Source organism: Canis lupus, chromosome 6, assembly GCF_048164855.1.
Source record: "Canis lupus baileyi chromosome 6, mCanLup2.hap1, whole genome shotgun sequence".
Classification (NCBI taxonomy): domain Eukaryota; kingdom Metazoa; phylum Chordata; class Mammalia; order Carnivora; family Canidae; genus Canis; species Canis lupus.
Genome location: NC_132843.1, coordinates 67,726,430 through 67,748,103, shown reverse-complemented (window position 1 = coordinate 67,748,103; position 21,674 = coordinate 67,726,430). Strand labels below are relative to the sequence as shown.

The window sequence follows — 21,674 nt, the reverse complement described above, 5'->3', positions numbered from 1 at the left end:
CCTGTCAGACCCTCTGTTTTAACCCATGAACCCAGATGCGCGACCGAAGGCAGCCTCTTGGTGTGTGGCCCTCGCTCCATGCTCCAGCAGCATATTCCCTGATTCCAAGAGCCCCTCCGTTGTGAGACATGCCACTCGTTTACTAACAGTCTGAGGGGTAAAGAGAGGACGAGACCGCTAAATGTATTGAGATTTAAAGGTGTACTCTATTACAGAAATGGTAAACTTTCTTTTTTTAAACACTTAAGATCTGAACTGAAAAAATATGGTAATAGGAGTAGTGTTTACAAACGCGCACTCTGTGCCTGACACCTTCCTGGGTAAGTACATGACTCCATTATCCCAGAGTTTCCTTTCCAGAACTTAAGGATCTCTGTGGTGTCACAGGCTGCCTAGCCCAGATAGTGGGTGTTTGGTGGGTGTGGTGGTAGTGATTTGCTTCTGATTTGCTGCCTCCGAATGGAGCTACTTCCTGGTTGTGGTGCTAGGGCCCTAGCCCGGCTCCTGACAGGGAATGATCACTGAATGAGAACTGTGGGCATCTGAGGGAACAGGCCTCTCTCTAGAGAGAGAACTGGAACTGTTGTTTCCATGCTGTGCTGTTGGCATTTTTTAAAGCTTTCATTATTATTTTTATTATTATTAATTACTCATTTGAGAGAGAGAGAAAGCACAAACCAGGGGAGGGTTACAGGGGGAGGGGGAGAAGCACACTACCTGCCAAGCAGGAAACCTGACTTGGGGCTCAGATATTGACCTGAGGATCATGGGACCCCAGGATCGCGACCTGAGCAGAAGGCAGACATCTAAACTACTAAGGCACCCAGGCACCCCTGGTATTTCTTGATCATCTCAACCATTCGTGATAGGGTAGTGCATTTGTAGCTGTTGGTTTTCAAACTCAGGCTTCCCCTGAGCAGCTTGCATAGTGCTTACTGAAGTGGCCAGATGGAAAGATGTGTACATCTGTTAGCCATATGGTCCTGGAACGTTATTTTTAACAAAACCGATAAACTGTTTTACCTCCAGTGTACATGTAGGCACTTGTCAGCATGCCTCTCTGGTCCCATCACCTGAATGTGCCATTTCTCAGCAGCTCTTCACACTGTTTCAGTGATGTCAACACATCTAGTCAGGGCAAGAGGAAGCGAGAGTGCTGAACGTGGAACAGAAACACCTGAGGGGACATTAGTGTTCAGGGGACCTTGTGGGCCTGAAAAATCATAAAAATCCCCAGATCAGTTTCTACCTTGAGGCTATGAGAGGTCTTGAAGGGCTGCCGATGAGCTCAATCTAGAAGATTCTTCTATCTTAAGAATGCTGGAGGGAAGGTTTAGGTTCCAGCTGACTCATGTGTTTGGCCTTCTGCAACCCACAGTTTTCCAAAGAGTTGCATAGCCAGACACTGACCCAGCTCACTCCTGGCTGAGGGCTGCCCCTTCCAAAAGGGGTCTTTTCCTAGTGCATGGGGTGACAGGCTTCCCCTAAAAACTGCAAATGGAAGCTTCATCTCAGGAAGGACAGGGGAAGCATCAAAATCTGTGGAGATGAACCACAGCCAATGGGAAGTAGGAAATTTAGGTGGGGAGCAGAGGTCTCCCATGAGCCACTGGGATGGGTCAGTCTCCTTAACAAGATCGTGTTGGGGGAGAGTGCTGGCCAAATCTGGTGTCAGCCTGCAGTGATAAGAATGCCCCCACTCCATTCCAAGGATGAGGCCCCGCTGAGAAGCCAGGGTTGTTCTCACATCATCTCTGTTTTACTGAGGTTCGAGGCTCCTTGGCTCAAAAATGGCTGTGGGCCTGCAGAGGGCTTGAACATCATCTGGGGCCTGTGGGAGTGTGGCTCCTGCCTTCTGCCAATGCTGTATCTGGGGTAGGAGCAGCGAGAGTGTAGAAGGTCATGAGGGGAGAGAAAAATTTTTGCAACCCTGCCCAGCTGGCCTCAGGCATTTAATCGGACTGGCTAGGGCTCATTTATTCAGTGACTTGTGGGATGGGTTCTCCGGGGCAATTGTTGCCATGGGCCAGGGCACTGGCTTCTAAAGATCTGGTTCATCCCTTTCTATTCCAGGACGGCTCTCACTGTGTCGCCATATGTTTGGGAAATTGATTGTGTTCCTTTTAGATCTTCATTAGTCTTCACTGGCTAATCAATCTGTAAATATTTGTTAAGTGACCTCTGTGTGCAAAACCTTGTTTACATTGCAGTTTGGGAAATGAGCTACACATAGCAGGAAAATTGGCAACAGTAAGAGGCAGTGTTTGAAAAAGGCCAAAGGAGTGGCTCAACCATTTCTTGTAGGAACTCAGGGAAGGGGGACAGTCACAGAGGGCTAAGCTGGTCACCAGGCCTTAATTTAAGCAGTTATTGATCACACACTTGCTTAATGCACTTTGCTAAGGGCCTTTACAGGTTCCTGTTACTTGTGTGTATATGTATACACACACACACACACACACACATTTATGTTATATATAACCTTTATGAGAAAATATCTGAGGAATCAATTGTTCTTTGTTTTTAACAGATAAGTAACTTGCCCAAGATTGTACAGATGCTGGGCGAGGTTCCTGAACCCATCTCTTTCTCTCTAGACCATAGGCAGGTGGAGAGATGGGTGACACTCTGGGTGACAAAGTGGTCTCTGCAAAGCCACAGAGATGACATAAGGCATGGATGTTTGAGTGACACTGACTGGTGTTGGTTTGCCTTCTTTTCTTTTGCACGGGTGTAGACCGCCTCTCGTGTACCCCTGTGATGCCTTAGCGCAGAGCCTGGCACAGAGTAGGATCCCACTGAATATTCACGCAGGCCAATGGCATGAGCCTCACAAGATTCCAAATGAGAATATAGTGACCAAACCTTTTGCTGGTGCTGTGGCTCTTCTGGACTCAGACCTGGGGTGTCAGCCAGGTGTGAAGGCTAGGGATGGCATTTTGTCTATCCCGTGACCTCACTGCCCAGAAGTCTGCAACAAGGAGGAAGGGATGTGGTGGTGACAGCACGGCACAGGTGGGCTAATTCCCCATCAGGAGGTCTCCTGGAGACTTGGATGGGGGTCTGGTTCTGACCACTCGACTTGAGTGGCTCTTGGTGCTTTGGGTGAGTCTGGCCTCTTTTTTTTTTTTTTTTTTTTTATGATAGAATGAGAGAGAGAGGCAGAGACACAGGAGGAGGGAGAAGCAGGCTCCATGCTGGGAGCCTGATGTGGGACTAGATCCCGGGACTCCAGGATCGCGCCCTGGGCCAAAGGCAGGCGCTAATCCACTGAGCACCCCAGGTATCCCCCTGGCCTTTGTCTTAATAGGAGCCTGATTAACATTCAGAGGACTCATGGTCATTTTTCTTGTGGAGAGTTGTTTGCCATCCAGCACTTGAACAGTTGTTCGAACTGGAAAGGTCAGGAGATAGCATCTATCCTGGTCCCCGTTTGACCCACAAGGCCCAGAAAGAAGACATATGGTGCTTTGGGCACTTAGAGCTATACGCAAGTCACAACCTGCTCTGGGGTCCATGTCCCTTCCTGGACTGGTGAGTGGGGGTGGGGATACTCCCTGTGTCTCCAGATGGAGCCCCTGACCCCCCCTCGCTACATGTGCCTCCACTCGCCACCCCAGAGACCATAGCTACCCCAGTTATGCTTGTGTCCACACCCTTCCCCTCTCTGTTTGCTCATTTACTCCGTTGTTAGTAGAGAAATCACTTTGCCAGGGCAGTAATTGCACCAGGAGACGTTCTCCCCAAGAGTCGGGCTGGACTGATACTGCTAATGTTAAGTGTTACACCTGCACATTGTGGTGTTTTAAGTCACCTGACACTTAAAAAGCCTCCCTCACCCAGTCCTCTTCTTTGACAGCAGTGCACTTTACCTAAATGCAGCTTTGCATTACCAGTGGGCACCCAGATAAGGGTCCTCTTTATTCCTCCTACGGTTACTAGAATGATGAATGGTCAGGCCCGTGGTGATTAGAATCAAACCAGATCTTTATATGTCATTATGGCTCGTTAAGGTATTGACAGTGATACTCCTGAGAAACATTGCTTAGCCAAGACTCTTAGCACCTGACTGGCCTCAGCCTCCTCCTCCTCCTCCCCCTGGGGCTGGAGCAGGTAAGAAGAGGCAGTGGTTCCATTTCATGGAGGGACATGGAATCAAGGTATAAATATAAGGTATAAAGAAGTCAAAGACCTGCCCAGGAGCAAGGGGCTGGCCACCACCTTTCCTCCTGGTCTACGAAGGGCCCCCTCCACCCCACCGTCTCTGGCTTTCCTGGTTGGACAGCCAGCAGAGCAGCTCTGTCTTCTGTCTTGGGCCCCCTTAAGACTAGAGGAGAGAAAAAAAAAAAAAAAAGACTAGAGGAGAGACTCAAATTCTAGGTTCAGATCCCAGATTTACCATTAATTCATGTGTACCTTGGGCATGGTTCTCGGATCCTTCTTTTACAGTGGGGAAAAGTTCTGGAGATAATAATTCCTGTCTTTCTTCCGAGGGTAGTTGTAGGTTGAAGGAGATAAGTTAAGGGCAACAGACTCTTTGTAAACTCTCTGTACGCATGATTTCATCATCTAAGAGCCAAGCCTGTGGCAGTGACTAGGTGCTTGAGTTCGAGAATCGTATGGTGTTTGAGAACAGCATGGTTTTTACCATTCTCTCTTTCATGGGGAAGGTGGTGATCAGAGCAAAGAGCAAAAATAGAGGGGGTAATTCTGCCCCTGGTGAGGCAGAGGGGGAAGAGAAGTAGGTTTGAGTCTGGTAGCCCTCGAACAACTTGGCGGCTTCAGTTGCTTTTTGTAAAGTAGGGGGAATGGTGTCCCCCTCCAGGGCCAGCAGCGGAGAGAGGTCATCTAGGGTGTCCCCATTGAGCGCCAACTGTCTCTTCTGTCCCCTACCTGTCCCTTCAGCCTTTATGTGCCAAGGGCAGTAGGCACTGACTCCAGCCCAAGGGATGGCCTCCTGCACTCTTGGAGAGGAGAGTCCTTGGTCACCCCACCACGTGGCTTTGTGAGACTCCTTGCCAGCAGCCCTCACTGGTGGATGGAAAAGAAATTGCTCTGTTCCATGCTTGTGTCTCATTGATTTAATCTTTTGAGAGTAGCCAAGTCTCCTCTGTGGGTCTCACCACACAAAGTGACCAGAGCCCGAGATGTGTAATAGAAGGAGCAAAGCCTGGAGTGTGTCAAATGGCGGAAGGGGGTGACCTGTGCTTCCCTCTCTCCCCTGGGCCTCCCCTGGGCAGGGAGGAGGGCACAGAAGGGCGGCCTGAGGTGCTCTTGTCTGTGTTCCAGGGCAAACCCTGTACCTGGGCAGCTCTGGTCGTGGGCATTACCTTCACCCCCGGCTTGGGCCTGCCAGGCTAAGGCAGAGCTGAGAGTCGCTGTACCGGCACTGGGGCTGCTGAGAGCCAGGGCCTGGCCCATGTGACGCAGTCAGTGGTCACTGAGCACCTATTGTGTGCTGCACAGCAGGGAAGCCAGGCAGTGAGGATGCAGGAGGCACTTGGGGGTGGACAGGCTCATAACTGTGGAGGAGCTGCGAGCAGGGCCCTGGGCTTGTTGCTCACACGGGGCCCCGTCAGCTGACCAACAAGCTTCCACTCAGTTTCTCCCTTTCTGGCAAAGCTCGTGCTCAGTCCCCAGGGCTGGTCACCCCCGTGTCCTCACCCCGGTTGGGCTCTGTGCCACGTGGCAGGCACCTATCCATCACCACCTCATGGTGTGTGTGGCTTCACATGCAGGAGGCTGGCCTTCCAGCTGAAGCGGCCTTGCTGTAACGTGGAACTTCCGTAGCTACCAGAGGGGCACCTGAGCCAGAATCAGAGCCCCGGCGGCCTGTGCAGTAGGGAAGTCTGTTTTCTGTTTCACGGATCTTGGGCCATGGCCCAGAATGGTGCCATTAATTTCTTCTGCCAGAGTTTCAGCAGAGGGAGGCCTGGGGCCTATGGCAGGAGCGGAGTGCCCAGGCAGCTCAGGGAGCTTTTCATCTCCTTCCAGACTCTGGCCTCAGGGCTCCTTTCCCTGCAGTTACTAGATTCCAGGTGCCTATGCCTTCTTCGCTGGGCTTCCTGCTTCCATCTCCAGCAGGGGAGCCAGTCCTCAGCACCCTGTGCGCCACCCATGCAAGCTGGGCTGACTGCCAGGACCTCTGGCTGCAGAGGTCTTCACCAAGCATCCACTGGGGAGTTCTAAACATCCTGAGGCATGCTAATCACTCTTCTGGAGCCCAGCAGGGACAGAAGCCATGTCAGGGTTTCTCCCCAGGGGTTCAAGCCCATCTCACATCTCTCTCCAGCCCCTGTGGCCTCCCCCACTGTGGAATAATGGAGGAGCACAGATACCATTAGAGGACAGCACTGCTTGTGCTATTTGGCCATGTCCTGAGCATGGACTGAGTACAGAATGACCAGGCTATCTCAGAGAACCTTCCTGAGCAAGGGGATGGATGACCTTTCTCATGAGAACCTTGGGGGCACTGGTATGGGTGGAGTATTACCTGGGGGGAGGTGAGCAGACAGGTGCCAGCCCCTCTTACTTACCTAATTGTTTTTCTTTTCCTTTCAGACTGGAGGCCGGCACTGAACCTTGCTGCCCTGGACTGTGCTGATGAGACCAACAACGCAGTCTGCAGGGACTTCAACATCCCTGGCTTCCCAACCGTGAGGGTACGTGAAAGGGAGAGGAGAGCAGGTGTGGGGCTGGCAGGTGTGGTGTTGCCAGTTGCCCCATGCTTCCCTGGCATCGGAGCTCCATGGGGTCCTCTGATGTTTCTGGGCTTGATCTGCTTAAATCACAGCCCCTGGAGCACTGCCCCTGTGTTTGATGAGACACCTGTTGTAGAGGCAGAAGGAGGGTGTGCATTGGGAGGTTCATTTGGCCTGGCATGTTCTGCCTTTTATAAGGGAAGGGGCTGTGGCAGGGGAGGGTAGTTGTGATGGGCTGATTTGAGCTGTGAGGTGGCTGTCACCTGGGCTCATGAGAACCCCAGCTCCTAAGGGCCTCTTTCCAATTCCTCTCCCTCCTGACCTCCCAGCCGTAGAGGTCTCTAACCCTATAAAACCCACTTCAGGCTCTGAGCCACCCGTGGTCAGGATCAGATTCAGGGGGGCCTGATGATCTTCCAGAAAATACCAGCAGGCTTCATCCTCATCAGGCAAGTGCCTTGAGACCAAGTAGCTCAGAAGTGACCTGTCAGGGTAGCCTCACCCTGTGGTCAAATGCCGATGCCTCGGGCAGCAGGGATCCCCGTCGCGGGAGTCATCACACCCAGCACATGAAGGCTCCATCACCCCAGCTCTCCAGTGAGGCCTTGCCTGACACCCTGCCCACTGTGGGGCATCAACAGCTTAATTAACATCTGAACAACTTCCAAGACTCTCAAGTAGGAGGCCCTGGAAAGCCCAGAGTAACAGGACCGTGCAGTTATACTTAGTGCCCTCCCCAGGGCTCAAACCCAGCTGTAATCCAATTAGCTTGCTTCCAAATTAAAGAATCAGAATCTCTCTCCTTACCTCCAGGTACAATTAGCCTCCTTCTACCAGAATGACATCTAGAAAAGCATTTCCTCTGTAACCACGAAGAATGATCAGGAAAGGCCTCTGAAAGCTAAAATGCCAAGCACCGTCCCCTGAACAAGATATCTGAGTTCAGGGGCCTCAGGTTCCATGCAGAACCACAAGCCATATCTCAGCCTAATTACTCCAAGAGAATTTTTCTGGAAAGCACCATATCTCAGCCTAATTACTCCAAGAGAATTTTTCTGGAAAGCAAGGCTCTACACTCCAGCAAGAATGCCCTGCTCGAACTCCATGTGACCTTTCTGTTCCTCACACCCAGTGAAATCCTGCTGGGTTCAAGATTCCCACAGCCCCAGAGAGCTCCCTCCTACATTCTTGTTGCCACGTGGGTCAGGCCCAGACCCCAAGTTTAGCTGAGACCAGACTGGTCCAGGGAACAGCTCCTGCTATATCATTTAAAGGTGGCAGTAGTGGGATTGCTTATCAATCATTCCTTTCAAGTAAAAGACGTCCCCGGCAGGGCCATGGTTTTATCCACGTCCTGAAACATGTAACTGAAAATATTTAAAATTACTATCCAGAGGAGGACAGGGATCTCTGTTGCTTTTATGAGCCAGGGTGAGTAGCCCTGTGTGGGAAGTTGTGGGAAGACTGGCGTGCCTGGAAGAGCCAGTGATGACTGGCCATGGGGTTTCAGCCCCTGGGAACGGGATTGGCATTGGTGCTAGGTCAAGGTCAGGACATCCTGGGGATGGGGATGGTGGCGGTGGGTTCAGTGGGACCTGGCACCCGAGGCTTTGTATTTCTTCCTGGGAGTGGCCGGGGCTTGGTGGTTATGAGGGAGGTGGCTCAGGCAGTCCGGAGGTCCCGAAGCTCCCAGTGCCTACCCAAGTCACGCAGCACACGCAGCCTGAATGCCTCAAGTGATTAATCATCTCCTGCACCGCCCAGCTGGCTGTGGGAGGGGAGCTGGGAGGGCCCCGAGCTGGTCGTCTTGACCTTCCCCAGCCTCCATACGGGCTGGGCCCCGCAGTTTAGTTTCAGCAAGGAGAGGCCCTCAGTGAGCTGTCCTCAGGACTCTAGCCCAGGGGGCAAGTAGTCCTAGCTCCCACTGGGTCTCTGCTCTAATGCCCAACACAACTGGCTTTCAGACATTTTTACTATGACTCGTGGTACAATATATTCATTTTACAGTGAGATCCAGAAGTTGGTTTGTATGTGATCACTAAAACAAAAGTGTCCTCAAACAATATTTATTCTTCCTCATTGCAGTACATGCTGCTATTTTCTGTTTCATATATTTTTTAAAAACTATTTCTTTTCCCACTTATTTATTTTTTAAAATACTAGCTGTTACCTCTAAATCGTTACAGCTTACTACTACTACTATTCTTTTTTTTTTTTTAAGATTTATTTATTTATTCATGAGAGACACAGACAGAGAGGCAGAGACACAGGCAGAGGGAGAAACAGGCTCCTCGCCGGGAGCCCGATGCGGGACTCGATCCCAGATCCTGGGATCATGACCTGAGCCGAAGGCAGGTGCTCAACCGCTGAGCCACCCAGGCGTCCCAATTATTACTGTTCTTTTAACTAATCTTGAATTTGCTGTAGTTGCTTCGAACGTTTGGGAAATGCTGCTCAAGGAGATTGCAGAGCTCCAGAGAGTCTGGTGTGCCTGTAGGCATCACACCTGGATTCCCTGAGAGCCATGCAGACCCTGGAGGTTGGCCTGGCTGCTGGTAGGCTGCCAGTGATAACCCTGTTGCCCTGTCTGCTGCCCACCCCCCCCCCCCCAGGGCTGGACCTGTCCTCACTCCTACCTGTAAAGCTATGGGAAGTCTAAGATCAGGACACATGGTGAGCAGGGGAAGAGAGAGTGTTGCTGATATGATGGAGACAGACCCACACATGAGTCTGGGCCACCCCCAGTTACATGTATCATTGTCCCTTTTCTCTGCCTCCTGCTCCTTGTCAACCATTAGCAAGCAGTCAGCTTCCACTAGCTCAGCCTGTTTAGCAAACACCCGGCCCTGCAGGGCCAGCTGGCTGTATCAGGTGCCCATCAGGGAGCTGGAGCCCAGCTGGAAGAAAACAAAGGTGTCGGGGAGGGAGAGACTACTCCGCAACAGTTCTGGCTGGAGCTTGGGAACCTAGACAGTGGACCAAGGAGAGAGAGGCTTTGCCATGGGCCACAGGAGTGCCCTCAGGGAGGTGATCCATCAGGACCCCTGTAGCCAACGGCCCAGCTGGGATCAGGATTACAGAGAGCATCAGCAGTGACAAGGACACAAGTCTCCCCTTGGCAAGATTCTGAGGTAATTGACGTGGGTTCAAATCCTGGTTCCAGTGCTTACTGTACATACTGTGTGTGACTCAGAAAGTTGTTTGACAGTTCCTCAGCAACAGGCCTTAGTTTTCTTTGTAAAATATGGCATGATAATATCTATACCTAATAGGACTGTTGCCAAACGTGAAGTGAGATCTAACACGAGTGCCAGGACACTGTGTGGTATTACTTGGAGTTCAGTTCATGTTACTTGGCTTCCTTCCCATTGTCCTACATCGTCCCTCAGTCACGCTAGCTCCTCCATGGGCACTGCATTTAGGCAATCCGTCTGTGAGCAGCTGTTGAGCGAGTGTTTGCTAGGGCCTGCCCGTGCTCGCCATTGTTGGGGGGCACATGGGGCTTAGCAGCTGGCTGGCAGGCAGTGAATGATCTGTATGCCATGGGTGCCAGCGGAGCTCACCTGGGCTACAGAACCCTTTCCCTGACCTATCAGAGAAACTTGGCGGAAGAAGACTTCCACTTGGTGTTGAAGGACACCTGGGTTTGCCTAGGAGAGGAGGAATGCAGGCAGAGGAGGAGTTAAGAGCAGAGGCCCTGTGTGGGCAGAACTGTGTGACATGTTGAGAAGACTGGTCTGACTAGAACAGAGGCTCCAGTGCAGGGCTGAGGCAGGGCAGTGGGGCCTAGTAATGGCAGGTCCCTGAATTCAGGGCTGAGAGTGTGGAGGTTCAGAGGCTAAACTATTACTTTATGTGGCTCTTGCTAGAGGGTGAGATGTCAGGGAGGGTACTCCTGCCTCTCTCTGGAAGAAGGATATGCACCCCCCACCCCACCCTTGCCGCTGTCAGTAGCTGCCTCCTCTCCTCTTGCCTCCGCCACAATCAGTTCCAGCACAGCAATGGTTCGGTTTGTGGATCCTCCTGGACTCACCATAAGCTGTTTGGAGACTGCCTCATTTTCCTTGAAACTTGTTTTAAAAGCTTGGATTCAGCGTCATCAATGGTCACTCCTGGAAAGCATGCTTTCCATTCAGCCTCATTTGACCCCTAGAAAGGCAGTTGCTTCTTGATGTTGGTGTTGCTTCTTACTGGATTGGTAGAGACCCATCTCCTGCCCCTGGGGAGACATGAAGGTCTTCCAGGAGCACCAAAGTTGGGGAGAGCAGAAGCTCCTGTGTGAAGTGATAGAAGGAAAGGGACCGGGTGCTGACCACTCCTGGAAAAAAGAAACTCACCGCTGACATCTTAATTACCTGTTGCCAAGGAGTTGTGGTGGTATTCCCGGGGAGGGCACACGCCTTCAACAGCTGACTTAAGAAGGATGCATTTTAATAGGAGGACAAAAATGTGCCCTGACTAGATTTTAATATGGTTTTCACATGAGAATCTAAGATGATCAAAGGGCAGAGATTCTCTGTGCAATTGAACAGATGTCTTCTGAGTACTTCTATATCTTAGACACTGTGGGGCTTACAGAGATGCCAAAGTGTGGTCCTGTCCTCAAGAAAGTTCAGGGTTCAGGCCCATCAAAGCTGAGGGGTAGGGAAGAGGAGCAGTGGAAGGTAAATTTCAGAATTTGGGTCAGATCCTGGAAGGCCTTGAACGTAGTAAGTTTAGATATTTTTCATTGGTAATAGGGAGTCATGAAAGAGATTTGAGGAGGAGTGACATGATCAGACCAGAACTGTGCTACTAAGCCAAGTGACAATGAGGAACATAGTTGGGGAATGAAAAGATTGAGCGGATTAAAATTTCTGAGCTCACAAAGGGACAAGTAGGGGTGGTTGCATGAGTCCAGGAAATCGGTGGTAAGCCCTGGTCTGGACAAGGCAGCTGGCCCAGAGCACTGTTGAAGAATCACAAAGGTCAAATTCACAGAACTTGTCCACTGACTGGCTGGTGGGGATCAAGGGAAGAGAAGATGCTGGCCTGGTTAACAAGGGGGAGGACATGGGGTGAGACACGGAGGACGGATGGAGAAACAGGTTGGGGGAGGGGTGACCAGGTCTTGGAGAGTAGAGGTGGGACAGGCACCAGGAGGAAACAGAAGTCTGGGAAAGGTGAGGACTTGAGACGAGGGTTCAGATTGCGGATCGCAAATCATTTAGACCAAGTACGTGACATTGGCAAGGAAGACCAACAGTAGGCTTGTTTGTTCACTCATTCACTTGCCCCTTCATTCAAAAGCATGAATTGACCCCCCCACCCCCACCCACCCCCTGCCCCATTTGTAACAACGCCTCTCAGGGCTTTTTAAACAGAAGAATGTCAAGAGCTGATACATGGCAGGAGGAGAGACTGGGGGCAAGAGATCGTGGGGGCAGCAGACACAAGAGAGGAGCCAGAGGAGAGGCTAGGACAAGGGCGAGGGGAAGGCCGTAGAGGTGGCCAAGAAGGCCTGGTCAGTGTCAGGCAAACCGAGGGAGGTGGCAACATGAAGGCCAAGAAAGAGTGTCAGGAATATGTGGTGCAAAAATGACAGCCCCTGGCTGGCAGTGCTAATGTCAGACACTGCAGAGAAAGCAGGGAGGGGCTGGGGAGGCCATTGGATTGGCCAGAGGGAGTCAGCTGAGCTGGAGGGGTGCGAGGTGGGGGGATGCCATGAGACACGGCCAGCTGCTCATGGCTGTGAAGAGGGGTGGTCGGAGGGGGAGAGCAGACACTACTTTGGGAAATTTGGCAGCACAGGGAAACAGGACATGAACTGGAGGAGGAAGGAAGGCCTCTCTCTATTCCCATCTGCCGTCACTTCCTGTACTTTTTTTTTTTTTTTTTAAGAAATTAGATTAGGAGTATTGGAGTCTATTTGTAGGCATAGGGCAGTTGCTGACAGAAAAGGAGAAAGATTAAGTGATAGGAAAAAGTTCCTAAGAGCATGAAGTGTGGGAGCCAGAGCTCCAGTGGTGTCATTGCTCTGGAAGGTAGATGCAAGGCTTCTGAGGACAGAAGGGAAGGCTGTGTGGCAGCCCAGGGGTACATGGAGGGACATGGGAGGCCTTCCCGTAGCTCTACACTCCACGGGCTTTGTCTTTGCATTCCCCTGGGTCTGTCTTGCTGGGGGCTGGGGAGGCTGCCTTCAGTAATGGGGGAGCTGGTGGTGGCTGAAGAAAAGTGCTGCTTTGCATACCTGAAAATAACAACTGTGGCAGTGTCGGTCCATAAAAGCCTTCACATGCTTTCTCTACCTGATCTCATCACAATTCAGGAAATTTGTGAGCATTTTACAAGTGTTAGGATAACGTATAATTTCACACAAAATCTGTTCAGTCACCACAAAGAAGCTTATTATAAATATATGTGGCAGAGATCAGTGGATGGTTTCCACCCAGAATAAAAGTTTATATTGATGGTCTAAAAAAGAGAGAGAATAAAGCAGTTAGCAGGAGTTAGGAGCCAGGTAAGGTCAGAGGGAATGGGAGAAGGTTGCAGGTGGGAAGAGATAGGTGGCTTCTGTCCATCTCTGTGGAAGGGGTGGGCAGGTGGCCCCTCAATTTTAATTTTCTGCCTACAAATGGCTGGAGTAAACACATGCTAGCTGATCAGTGTTTCCTAGTGTTTAAAAGGTGGAACAAGGGAAGGGGATGATGATAATCCTGCAGTTAACATTTATTGATCCCTTGCTGTATGCACCAGACACAAGCACTTTAAGTGTATTGTCTTTGAACCCACACAGCAATTCTTCAAGGTGGATAGTGTCATCCTCATCTTAAAGATGAGAAGGTACAGAGGGTTTAATGGATTGTCCAAGGTCACACAGCAGGAGTGTAGCAGAGCAAGGTCTTGAACCCAGGTCCGGTAGACCCAGGGGCCTGCACTCAACCACGAGCTTGGAATAAGGCCAGATGGCCATGCTGTTGCAGGCAGAGGTCCAAAGAAGCTACAGGTGGCCCCAGAGGATCTCAGGAGGAGGCCTCTTCCCGGCCAGCAGGCTCTCTGCCAGACAATTACATGGCTGTCGGTCTGTCAGGACACCTAAACTTTATTCCCTCCTGAGCTCAAGAGAGCCCAGGCCAGAACTCTGGCAGCAGGCTTGCTACTTAGGCAGAAGCCCAGATTCTGATAAGTAGTCCTTTGTTTTCTCTGTCCTCCTACCCAAGGAGGTGACAGACTGAGCCTGGAGTGTCACGTACATGGGGAAAGAAGACAAAATGGTGAGTTAAGTTGACCTGTCTGTAACAAGACTTGTTCCTTTGGGGGCTCAGGCCCACCCTTGGACAGGACTTGACCTGGAGACTCCTCCCTTTACGGGGGTTCTGCTGTGCCAGGCTGGGGGTTCTCAGTGGACAGACACCAGCCTCCAAGGACAGATTGCCTCAGAGGGCAGCTGACATTTTCTGGGGGAAATATGAGGCGAATTTGTTTTATCAGTTGGGTCAGCCTCATCCACTCATTCATGCAATGAATATCTTCTGGGCACTGTGTGGTAGGTGCTGGTGCTTGAAAGAGACCGCCCAGCACTAGTACAGTGTGTAAGCGCCATCTGCACTTATCTGGGTGTGTCAGAGCCACGGGGGTGGGGATTGGATGCAGAGACTATGGGGACAGAATCAGCATTCAGCTCCAGGAGCAGATACCTCCTTATTCTCCTTTTACACATGAGGAAACTGAGGCACATAAAAGTTAATTTGCCCAGTCAGCCCCTTGAGGAAGCAGCCGGGTCTTAGACATGGTCTTTGGCACCGGCATTGTGGTCTTAGCTCCGTGTGTTACTGACTCTTACCTGTGTGTTTGCTTCCAGTTCTTTAAGGCCTTTTCCAAGAATGGCTCAGGAACAACACTGCCAGGTGAGTGTCCTGGTTCCAGTTACCAGTATCTTCCTCTTTTTCTTTCCTTTTGATTTCCACTGAGGTGAGGAGAGCCCAGCAAGGTCTATAGGGTAAGGAGTTTCCCAAGTGAAAGCAGAGTCTGTTTTCCTGGGACCTTCCCAGCCAGCCTGGAAGATGCCTTCTGTTTTGGTCCATTCGGAGTCCTGGGAAGAGGGGAGGGTCACCAGGTACCCGGGCTAATGCTTCATGGGGTTGGCATCCAGAGGAACAGACCAGACAGCCTTCGAGGGCCTGAGGGCCATCCCCCCAGGTCTAAGGGACTCTTTCCTGCCCTCTGAGGGATGGGGCTCCTTGTGTAACTTAGGGGCACAGAAGACCCCAACCGCACTGCTCTGATCTCTCAGAACTAGCCTGTGCCCTGGGCCCTTTGTTTCAGTGAAGCTGATAAGGGCAGTGGGATTACTCTCCTTCCCTCCTCATGTTCACGCCCCCCCCCCCCCCCCCCCGTGTCCATCTTCATCCAGTAGCTGGTGCTGATGTGGAGACACTGCGGAAGAGGCTCATCGATGCCTTGGAGTCCCATAGTGACACGTGGCCCCCCGCCTGTCCCCCACTGGAGCCTGCCAGGTACTCTGGGCTGGAGCAGACTTGGTGCAGTGTGGCCCGGGATTACAGGCCTGGCAGCAAGAGGGTAGTAGGGACAACTGCGTAGGGAAGATGAAGGCCTTTGTCTTTGGAGCAGACACCTCTGTGGCCTCGAGTCCAGAGTCACTCTGGAGCAGCTGGTGGAAGACTCCCTGTTGCTGGAGGTCCTCCCTGAGGAGCCCTGGCTTCATGGGGCTGACAGGTGCAAGGGCCTGTCCTGCCAGGTAGGAAGGAAGAGATAGGCGGGGGTTTCTCCAGGTCATACCTGCCTCTGCTTTTCACATCCTGTCCTCAGGAACATTTTGGGGGCACAGCAGACTTCACATGATCTCACCCAGAGGGGGCCCTGAGAGAGTGGACACGGGGAGGAAGGAGGGAGGCTCAGAGAAGGGAGCCCTGTCTGTAAAAGGAAGTTGTTATCTTTCTGAGCAGTGGCTGTGATTAGGGGGAGGGGACATGTGACTGTTGTGCTGCAGAGCATCAGGCCCGGTGGCTGGTGGCTGGTATCTGCCTGCCAGGCAAGCTTCCAGGATTGCCTCTTCTAGGGGAGAAAGGGACAGGCTGTCTCGCTTTGGCTCTCCCACGAAGAATACATTGAGAACACTGGGTCTCGCCCTTCCAGATGAGAAATCAGGATAGGCTAGAGTCCACCTCAGGTATTCCTGCCAAGAAGGAACAAATCCAAGTACCAGCAGGCAGAGCTCAGCCTCAGAGCACAGTGAAGATTCCAGGGCCTGAGGAAGCCTCATAAGGCAGGCCCTGGTGCTCCAGGTCCTCCCACACTGACTTACTGATGCTCTCGAAAGTCATAGCCCTGTGGAGAGACTGTGCTTCTAAGCATCAGTTGGGGTTGAATCCAACCCATGAGGACTTTTTAATCAGCTTCTCCAAATGTCCATCCTCCCGGAGGATCCCACAGAAACCCAGGGCCCAGCATTCACCTGGGTATGGTTTGGGGCTACACAACGAGATCCATTCTCGCCAGGAAACATTCACACCAGCCTGCTCCTTACTTAACATTTCTCGATGACCATGTCCATGTCTTTCTTACACACATCCCCCAGGGTGTCAACCTCCCTCAAGGTGACCCTACTAAAGAGCTTTACAGAGGAGGCAGTGATGTGTGATGAAGTGTGAGCTGCCTCTTCCAGAAGACTGAGTGGGCATGCATGGGGTGGGGGGCGTAGGCCACCATGTAGCCTTGCTCATCTGCCAGCTGAGAGGAGGTCTGGTGAAGTGGCCTGAGAAGCTGTTGGCATCCACAGCACCTCTTTCCATCCCCCCCTCGGGGTACACTCTGGCCCCCGCCTCTGGTATATCCTTTTGGACTGCCACTAGACTGGGCTGGGCTCCAGCATTGGCCCTGTGCTCTGTGTTCTCTCTGGACGTGATCACACCACATCATGGGATCCAGGGGAGGGAAATAGTCCATCAGGTTGGGGATAAAAAGAAGTTGCAGTCTCCCAGTGCCTTCTTACCGGCTGGTCTCTTAAGCATGTGTTGACGATGTTCTGGTTTTAATTGGAATAAGGAAACAAGCCATTCTTGTGCAATTACTTTCTGTCAAAATTTTGAGGTCCCAGAACAGCTTATAGCTTCATTTTCTGATTTGAGGCAATAATAAGACTTGCCTTCTTATCAATTTCCACCTTTGTTCTGGGCCTCAGTTTCTACATCTCAAGATAAGGAGGTTGGGTTAGACAGCTTCTGAGGTCTCCACACAGGGCTTTGATTCTTTAATTCCCTTTTAATGCCAGTTCCGGGAGAGAAAAAAGCAAACTTCCCAGTTAGTAGTGACTTGCTACTACCTTACCCAGAACATAGAGACCTCTGATCTCAAAGCACCCCTCCCCCGTCCTCAGTCGCCCTTGCCCCCACCCCACCTCCCCCAGATGGCTCATACTCACTCGAGATTCTTACCGTGAACAAGCAAATCAGCAAGGTGGGCCAAATGGAAAACCAGCTGAGGTGGTGGAGGCAGCATCCCTTGCGCCTCCCTGCCCCCCGGAGGGCTGGCAGTGGGAGACTTCCACGGAGCCTCGTGTGGACACAGGAGGGATTTGTGTGGCTGTCCCTGCATGGCTGCCAGCCACTCCTGGCGTCCCCTGCAGTTCTGCTTTATCCCCACCGGCTGTGGAGGGTCACTGCCGGCCTGGTCTCTTGCAGGCTGGAAGAGATTGATGGATTCTTTGCAAGAAACGACGACGAGTACCTGGCCCTGATCTTTGAAAAGGAAGGCTCCTATCTGGGTAGAGAGGTGAGCTGCCCACAGGGTCCTGGCACCTCGGGGGTGGCCATCGGGAGGGAGAGAGCCCAATGAGTACAGGGACAGCGCTGTCCAGGCAGACTGTAGGGCCTGGGCCATGTGTGCTTCTTGGCCCAGCACTGGCCTGACCCCTGCTGGGGGACATGGGAAGTGTGGGAGCTGGTCCTTTCTCCCTCTTTGAAAACACCCATGTAACACCTGCGTTCATGGAGCACCAGACTACAGTGCTGGCACACGTGGTCGTTAATCCCCACAATTAAGGCTGATAATCAGGTGACACGTTGAAGATCCCACGGCCAGTGAATTGGTGGAGCAGGGCTTTGAACCAGGTCTGTGAGCCCTGCAAGCCCAGGCTGTTTCCACACTGCCCTACCCCTGCAGAATTGGAGTGGAAAGCTGGGGCACAGGGAGGGCCAGCAGAGCTCGTGCAGAGCCTCAAAACCAAGTGAGGTCCCAACCTGTGAAGCAGTGAATATCCGCTCTGTGATGATGCCTGTGATCAAGTTACCCAGCTTCCCCAATCCCCACTGCTCTGTCTGTAAAGCAGTGATAATCACCTCCTTGGAGGATTGCTGGCACAAGTGGGGCTGTTTAGGTAAAAGGCCTGGATTGGTAGTAGCTGGCACAGAGTAGGTGCTTTTTAAAGATCCATTTCCCTGGCCTCATGCGGAGAGCTCTCCATTCTGCTGCTGGCTTGCAGACTTCTCTAGATCCTTTGTGGGCTTTTCCCAGGTGCTGAGCACAGATGGGCCAGGGTATGGGTGAGGTTGCAAGGCAATGTAGTGACACAGAAGAGGCATGAGAGTGGAGAGGAAATTAAACACCACTGTTGGCTCTGAGGGGCTTTCGTCCTGGGGCTCATCAAGCACAGCCCAGAGAGTTCTGGGCAGTCTCCAAGCCTCTGAGCCCCAAGAGGGGAAACAGAAGAAGGAGATGGGGAGGGGCACAGAGCTTTGCTGAAGGATTGCCTGACCCCTCTGGGGTCCCAGTCCAGGCCTGGGGTCATTCCTGTCATGAGGAATGAGTAATACATGTTCACTGGAATCAGATCCTCTTCCCACTGTCCCCCTAGTCCTCTGAGAAGCCAGAGGCAAGGACCTTGTGTCCATGCAAAGGCGCTCAGGGGTGGTGAGTTTGAGAAGCAGGAGGGGATGTGGCCAAGAGCCCAGGCTCTGGAGTCAGGCTGAATTGGGATTTACTGCCCAATTCCAGTGCTTGCTGACTGTGTCACCTGAACAATTGCTTTCACTCCTCAGCCTCAGTGTTTTCATTTGCAATAGGCATTTTAGTTTTTTAATGAACATTTAGTCACTGTTACACGTTTTATAAAATTAACCCCTTCAGACCTCTTAACAGCCCTCTGAGGTTGGTATGTTTGTTATGATTCCAATTTTGTAAGTGAGGAAACTGAGTCTCAGGGAGGTTTAGGCCCATGGGGCCAAAATACAAACCCAGGCAGCCATAGTATATTGTGCCTGCTGGCTTGGTCTCCTAATAAGAGTTCCTGTTTCATAGCATTATTTTGGAGATTAAATGAAGCGGTATATGAACAGCACAGTGTGGTGTGCACAGTTCCAAGGCCCCTTGTCCTGGGCAGTGTGTGACTCTTGTCCCCTGGGGGGAAGATGTGGCTGGTGGCATGAGACTCAGCACACTGGTCCACTCTCTGAAAGGCTTAGAGTCTGTGGAGCACAGCTGCCACCCAGGTGCCTGCCCACAGCTCCCTCTGCCCAGGGGCTGCCCCTCCCTGCCCCACCTCCAACAAGTCTGTCTGTCTCTGCAGGTGGCTCTGGACTTGTCCCAGCACCAAGGCATAGCAGTGCGCAGGGTCCTGAACACGGAGGGTGATGTGGTGAGCAAGTTTGGGGTCACCGACTTCCCATCTTGCTACTTGCTGTTTCGGAATGGCTCTACCTCCCGGGTCCACGTGTGAGTGCAGCGCCTCTCTGACCCCTCCCTCCTCTCCGCATCCCCTGCTGCGGCCCATCCTGTCTGCCCACCTAGAGATGACTGCTGGCCTCTTGCAGGGGCTGACAGGTTCTTTCTCCTGCAGTTCTTCTGAGGAGCCCCTGTGCAGGAGAAGCAGCTGCCGGCCTTTGGGGGTGGGCAGTGCAGGGAACACAGCCCCTGGGCCCCAGCTCAGGACTCCTGCTGTAGGAGTCCTGCTGCCCCCACCACCACTGCTTCTGCACCATGGCCACCTCAGCGCTGGCCCTACTCCCCATTCTCCTCCGTTCACAGACTGCTTGGCAGGCTGCAGGCCTGGCAGGCGCTCAGTTTTGCCTGAACCTCCCTCCCTTTGGTTTTCTAATTGCAGAAAAGTTCATTAGGAGCTAGACAATAGCCAGTTCCAAAATGCCAAGGGAAAACAATCAGGCCCGCCGCAGTCCCTCTGTCAGGCTCCTGCTGCTGAATGGCCCGGTAAATGGCGCCAGATGGTGCCGTGGTGCCCTCTCTGGGCAGATGATTGATGTAGCCTGGCGCCTGCAGGCAGGAGCTCGAGGGCCAGGGAGATCAAGACTTGCCTGAGGTGTCCAATGAGCTGCTCTGCAGGGCCATTAGTGCCCTCCTGGCCTGAGGCCGGGCAGGGCGGCCACGTGCCCTTGCCAGCCCCAAGCACCAAGGAGCCCTGGGCCAGCTTCGTCGGAGGATTCTGCTGGGGGAAGGAAGCCTGACGGCTGCAGGGGGAACAAGGAGGGACAGAAAGTGCCAGGCCTGGTGGGGAGAGGAGGCATTGTTTCTTCACTTGGAGCTGGTGGAGGGGAAAATTGTTTGTGACGATGCTGCTTCTGAGCCATCTGCTCATCGATAAACGTCGGGCCAGGACAGTGGAGTGGAAAGCAGTGCTCCCCGATGCCAGCTCCCCCGGGGTGTCCCGTCACACTGCTGTTGGTCCTCATAGCCTCCCTCCAGGCGGCTGTGACCAGGAGGTGGCACCCGCCCCTGAGGACTATCCGGAGAGAGAAAGCAGAAAGATCCCACAGGGATTTCAGAATTTCCTGTTGCTGTTGTTACCACCTGTTTTTTAAAAATCAGGTGTTCGACTCCCTTGACTTCCCATGGGGAGTCATGTCGCCTGTGGTACCTCAGAGCAAGCTCAAGAGCCAGCAGCTTCCTTCTGTCCCTGGCGAAGGTTGTGAGACCCGGCCATCCTGTCCATGGGCAGAAGCAGCTCTATCCCACAGCCTCTCCAGGGCAGGCCGAAGAATTCTCAGTCCGGCTGCTTTTCCAGATGGGACTCTGACATCAGACTGTGTCAGAGAGGCTTTCCACAGCGAGAGTGGGGGGGTAGAAAGGCTAAAGTGAGGCAAGGGTGCCTTGATTTGACCCCACTGAGGATAAGACCGAATCAGAATCAAACATTTCTTAATAAACATTCCCATCAAGGGGCGCTGAATGGCGCAGTGGATGAAGCCTCTGACTCTTGATTTTGGTTCAGGTCATGATCTCAGACACATGAGATCAAGCTCCGTGTCAGGCTCCACACTCAGCACAGAGTCTGCTTAAGATTCTCTCTCCCTCTGCCTCTCCTGCTTGTGCTTGCGCTCATGTGCTCTCTCTCTAAAATAGATAAATCTTAAAACAACAAAAACAAAAATAAAATAAACACTTCTGTCAAGTGAGCCACCTGCCTCCTCCTGACGTGAGTCCATCCTGGGATTTGTTTCTCCATACTCACTGCCTCTCCTCTGTGGTTTCTTCTCTCCCAGGCTTCAGGAATCCAGGCCCTTTTACACCGCTTACCTGAAGAAGTTCTCCAAGCTCATCCGGGAGGCTGTCCCAACCAAGGTTGTGCCAACCACTGTTCACACGATAGCTCCCACCGTGTGGAAAGTCGTGGATCGGTAAGGCCATGGCCACTTTCTTCCCTACTCCCAGCCTTGCCTCTGATCACAGACCCCCTGCCTTCACACCACACTCTGTTCCCTGTCTTGAGCTTAGCACATGCCTTTCCAACCCCAGACCCCCTGAGGGCTGGCCTTGGCTTTTGGGCTCCCCCGGCTGCTGACCATACACAGAAGAGTCATAGTTGTGTGGGAGCGGCATAGTCAACCAGCAGCCAAACAGCATTTACTGGTCTCCTTCATGATAGAATAAATACTTTCCAATGCCCACAGTCCTTAAACTTAATGCTATTCAAGAATAAGTAGAGAGTCAGCTTAGAGGGATAATCTGTGGCCTTCAAACCAGCTT

The 21,674-nt window shown here is 52.3% G+C and overlaps 1 protein-coding gene across 1 annotated transcript in view; it reads left to right on the top strand.

Moving 5' to 3' along the window:
- QSOX1 (quiescin sulfhydryl oxidase 1) overlaps positions 1–21,674 on the top strand; it is a 35,530-nt gene that overhangs the window by 929 nt on the left and 12,927 nt on the right. The window contains exons 2-7 of the mRNA XM_072831034.1: positions 6,562–6,662; positions 14,542–14,587; positions 15,094–15,196; positions 17,381–17,471; positions 19,264–19,409; positions 21,191–21,325. Of these exons, the coding sequence (XP_072687135.1) occupies positions 6,562–6,662; positions 14,542–14,587; positions 15,094–15,196; positions 17,381–17,471; positions 19,264–19,409; positions 21,191–21,325 (622 nt within the window). The remainder of the gene's footprint in view (positions 1–6,561; positions 6,663–14,541; positions 14,588–15,093; positions 15,197–17,380; positions 17,472–19,263; positions 19,410–21,190; positions 21,326–21,674) is intronic.